Source organism: Pyxicephalus adspersus, chromosome 6 (assembly GCF_032062135.1).
Source record: "Pyxicephalus adspersus chromosome 6, UCB_Pads_2.0, whole genome shotgun sequence".
Taxonomy (NCBI): Eukaryota; Metazoa; Chordata; class Amphibia; order Anura; family Pyxicephalidae; genus Pyxicephalus; species Pyxicephalus adspersus.
This window is the reverse complement of record NC_092863.1, coordinates 40,813,374-40,816,036: the sequence shown is the minus strand read 5'-3', so window position 1 is coordinate 40,816,036 and position 2,663 is coordinate 40,813,374. Positions and strand designations below refer to the sequence as shown.

Here is a 2,663-nt window from a genome sequence, read left to right as displayed (position 1 = left end):
CGATGGAGCACTATGCCTTCCACTGACACCAACGATGGAGCACTATGCCTTCCACTGACACCAACGATGTGTTCAAAACCCAAAAGAACTAATGATTATCCCACTGACACCAGCGATAGGGCACTATTGTTCTCACTGAGACTAATTAGAGAACATTATTCCTCCTACTGACACCAACGGTGGAGCAATATTCCATCCACTGACACCAAATATGGGACATCATTCCTCCCACTGATACTGGGGCATTTTAATCCCACAAACTATTGAATCAGAAGCATTTTCTACCCTCCCTGTCCCCCCGTACTTTTTTTTCCTCCTGATCATTTTCCAGTCTTTGCCACTATTGTTGTACATGTCCTTTCTCTAAATAAAGTCTAAACATTTGCCTTTCTTTCATACAGCCATCATCTGATAGCTCTTGCATACACCAGCAAAGCTGAATTTAGAGCAGCAATGCAGAATGAAAAGGAAACCTACACTATATACAAAGCAGCGGTAAGCATATTCTTAGTTTCTCAGGTACAAAAACGTATTTTTAAGGTCCCCAGCTTTTTGTTTTTAATTTCTATATAAATTTCTATATTAAAATACAAGAACAATTTTATAGAAACGATTCTGCCATTCATTACGTTAAAAGGTGAAGGTGCCAAATCCTGCATTATTCAGTTTGTTATAATATAGTTCATCCTAAAAAATCACTTCCTTTAATATTTGGGTACCATGTACACATCATGGCACATCATTGATCCATTTAGAGACCCACCTTTAGGTGTATGCATAACTAAAAAGAGTAATTTTTTTATCATAGCCCCCCTCTATGACATCTGTCACTGCAATATGGGGCCTTTAATTGTCCATGAACACATGTGCATGGTAATGTGGCATGTGTTTGTCAATTATCTAAATTCGGTAATGATTTACGGGTTTGTAGGGAATAGTAGAGCCGAACTGAAGTTGCCATTCATGATATGTAATTGTGAATGCCAACATGATGACTGCTTTCAACAGGTAAGGTTAGTCTACATAAATGTCTACAATTATTAAAATGGATGTATTAGTTTCATCCAGAATTAAGTTAGAGATTTCGATTTTCTATTTTGTTCTGGTGACCAGAGTTAGTAAAACAGGTGGTGATGGAAAAATCCACAACTTTAGTAGTGATAACAGAATAAGAAGTGGAGAAAATCTTGCACTGGTGACAAGTACATAGGAAAGGACTCCTTCATCCTTTAGGGATTTTTTTTCTACTATATGTTGGACAAGAAAGAGAGGAAAACCTCCCCCCATTAGCCACAGATAGTGACCACTCCACAACATATCCAAATCTAAAGCAAAAGGTTTATAGTAGGTAACATTTTAACAACCAACATCAAGATTTGTTATTCATGCTTTCCCTTTGTTATCATTCTAGTTAGGTGATGTACATGAACGAACAAAAGAGAGTTCTGCTTTCTTGAAACATGTGACACAACAAGCTGTGAATCTGCAGAGAACAATGAATGAAATCTACAAAAATGGATCAGTGACCACTTTACCTCATGTCCAGGTAATTATGCTTAAGTTTTGGACTATTCCAGAATACCTTGTGGTCCTGTTGTGGGGAACAATATATTGTTCTTCACTACTGTGGGCCAAAGCCAGCATGATTAGGCAACCTCAGAAGATATGTCCATTACAGCCTAGGCACATGGGAAGTGCGCTTAAAAATGCTGGCCATCATTCAATATTCACTTCTCAGAAAATTCACCCATATCTATCTAACACCTTTGAGGAACAATACAGCAAATTTGCATTTCTAGTTTTTTACACTTTTTGTTTGATTGTTTTTTGTTACACTTTTGTTGTTTTTTGTGAATTTATTTCTGCCCCCGTCATTTTGACTTTTTGTCATTATGGTGCAGATTGTTCCTCCAGGCATTGATACCTTACTGCAACAGCTGAACCTTCTTAATGGAATTTTAAAGATCGGCGTTGGGTAAGTTATCTAACAAACTGAACAAAAAAATATAGGTTGCATGTTTATTTATGTCTTGTCCTGTAGCATTACAGTTTATAATCTCATTTGTTTTATCATCTTGTAGAGGTATTGAATCCAATGACAGCAGCAACCGTAAACTAAACTGTGTTGCTGCTGGGAAACCCAAAGATGGCGATGACAAAAAAGATGGCAGTGGGGAGTCCAAAGACACAGACGACAATAACGATGGTGGGGAGCCGTCCAAAGATGGCGATAAAAAGGATGGTGATGGTGAGCCATCAAAGGATAGTGGTGATGCAAAGGATGGAAGTGGTGAGCAGTCAAAAGATGGAGATGACAAAAAGGATGACAGTGGTGATGTGCCTAAAGACGGTGATGAAAAAAAGGATGGTAGTGGTGACCAATCTCAAGATGGAGATGACAAAGAGAAAGGGGATGATGAGGAGTCCAAAAATGAAGACGACAATAAAGAAGGTGATGAAGAACAATCCAAAGATGAGGATGAGAAAAAAGAAGATGATGAAGAGCACTCCAAAGATAGTGATGACAAAAAAGATGTAGACAGTGAGCAGTCCAAGGATGGAGAGGATAAACCAGAAAGCAGTGAGCAGGCCAAGGATGGAGAGGAGAAACCAGAAAGCAGTGAGCAGGCCAAGGATGGAGAGGAGAAACCAGAAAGCAGTGA

General features: G+C 38.7%; 1 protein-coding gene across 1 annotated transcript in view; it reads left to right on the top strand.

The window, feature by feature from the left end:
- LOC140332714 (clustered mitochondria protein homolog) overlaps positions 1 to 2,663 on the top strand; it is a 33,961-nt gene that overhangs the window by 30,366 nt on the left and 932 nt on the right. Inside the window, exons 23-26 of the mRNA XM_072413908.1 lie at positions 402 to 495; positions 1,412 to 1,546; positions 1,902 to 1,975; positions 2,082 to 2,659. Coding sequence (XP_072270009.1) covers positions 402 to 495; positions 1,412 to 1,546; positions 1,902 to 1,975; positions 2,082 to 2,659 — 881 coding nt within the window. The remainder of the gene's footprint in view (positions 1 to 401; positions 496 to 1,411; positions 1,547 to 1,901; positions 1,976 to 2,081; positions 2,660 to 2,663) is intronic.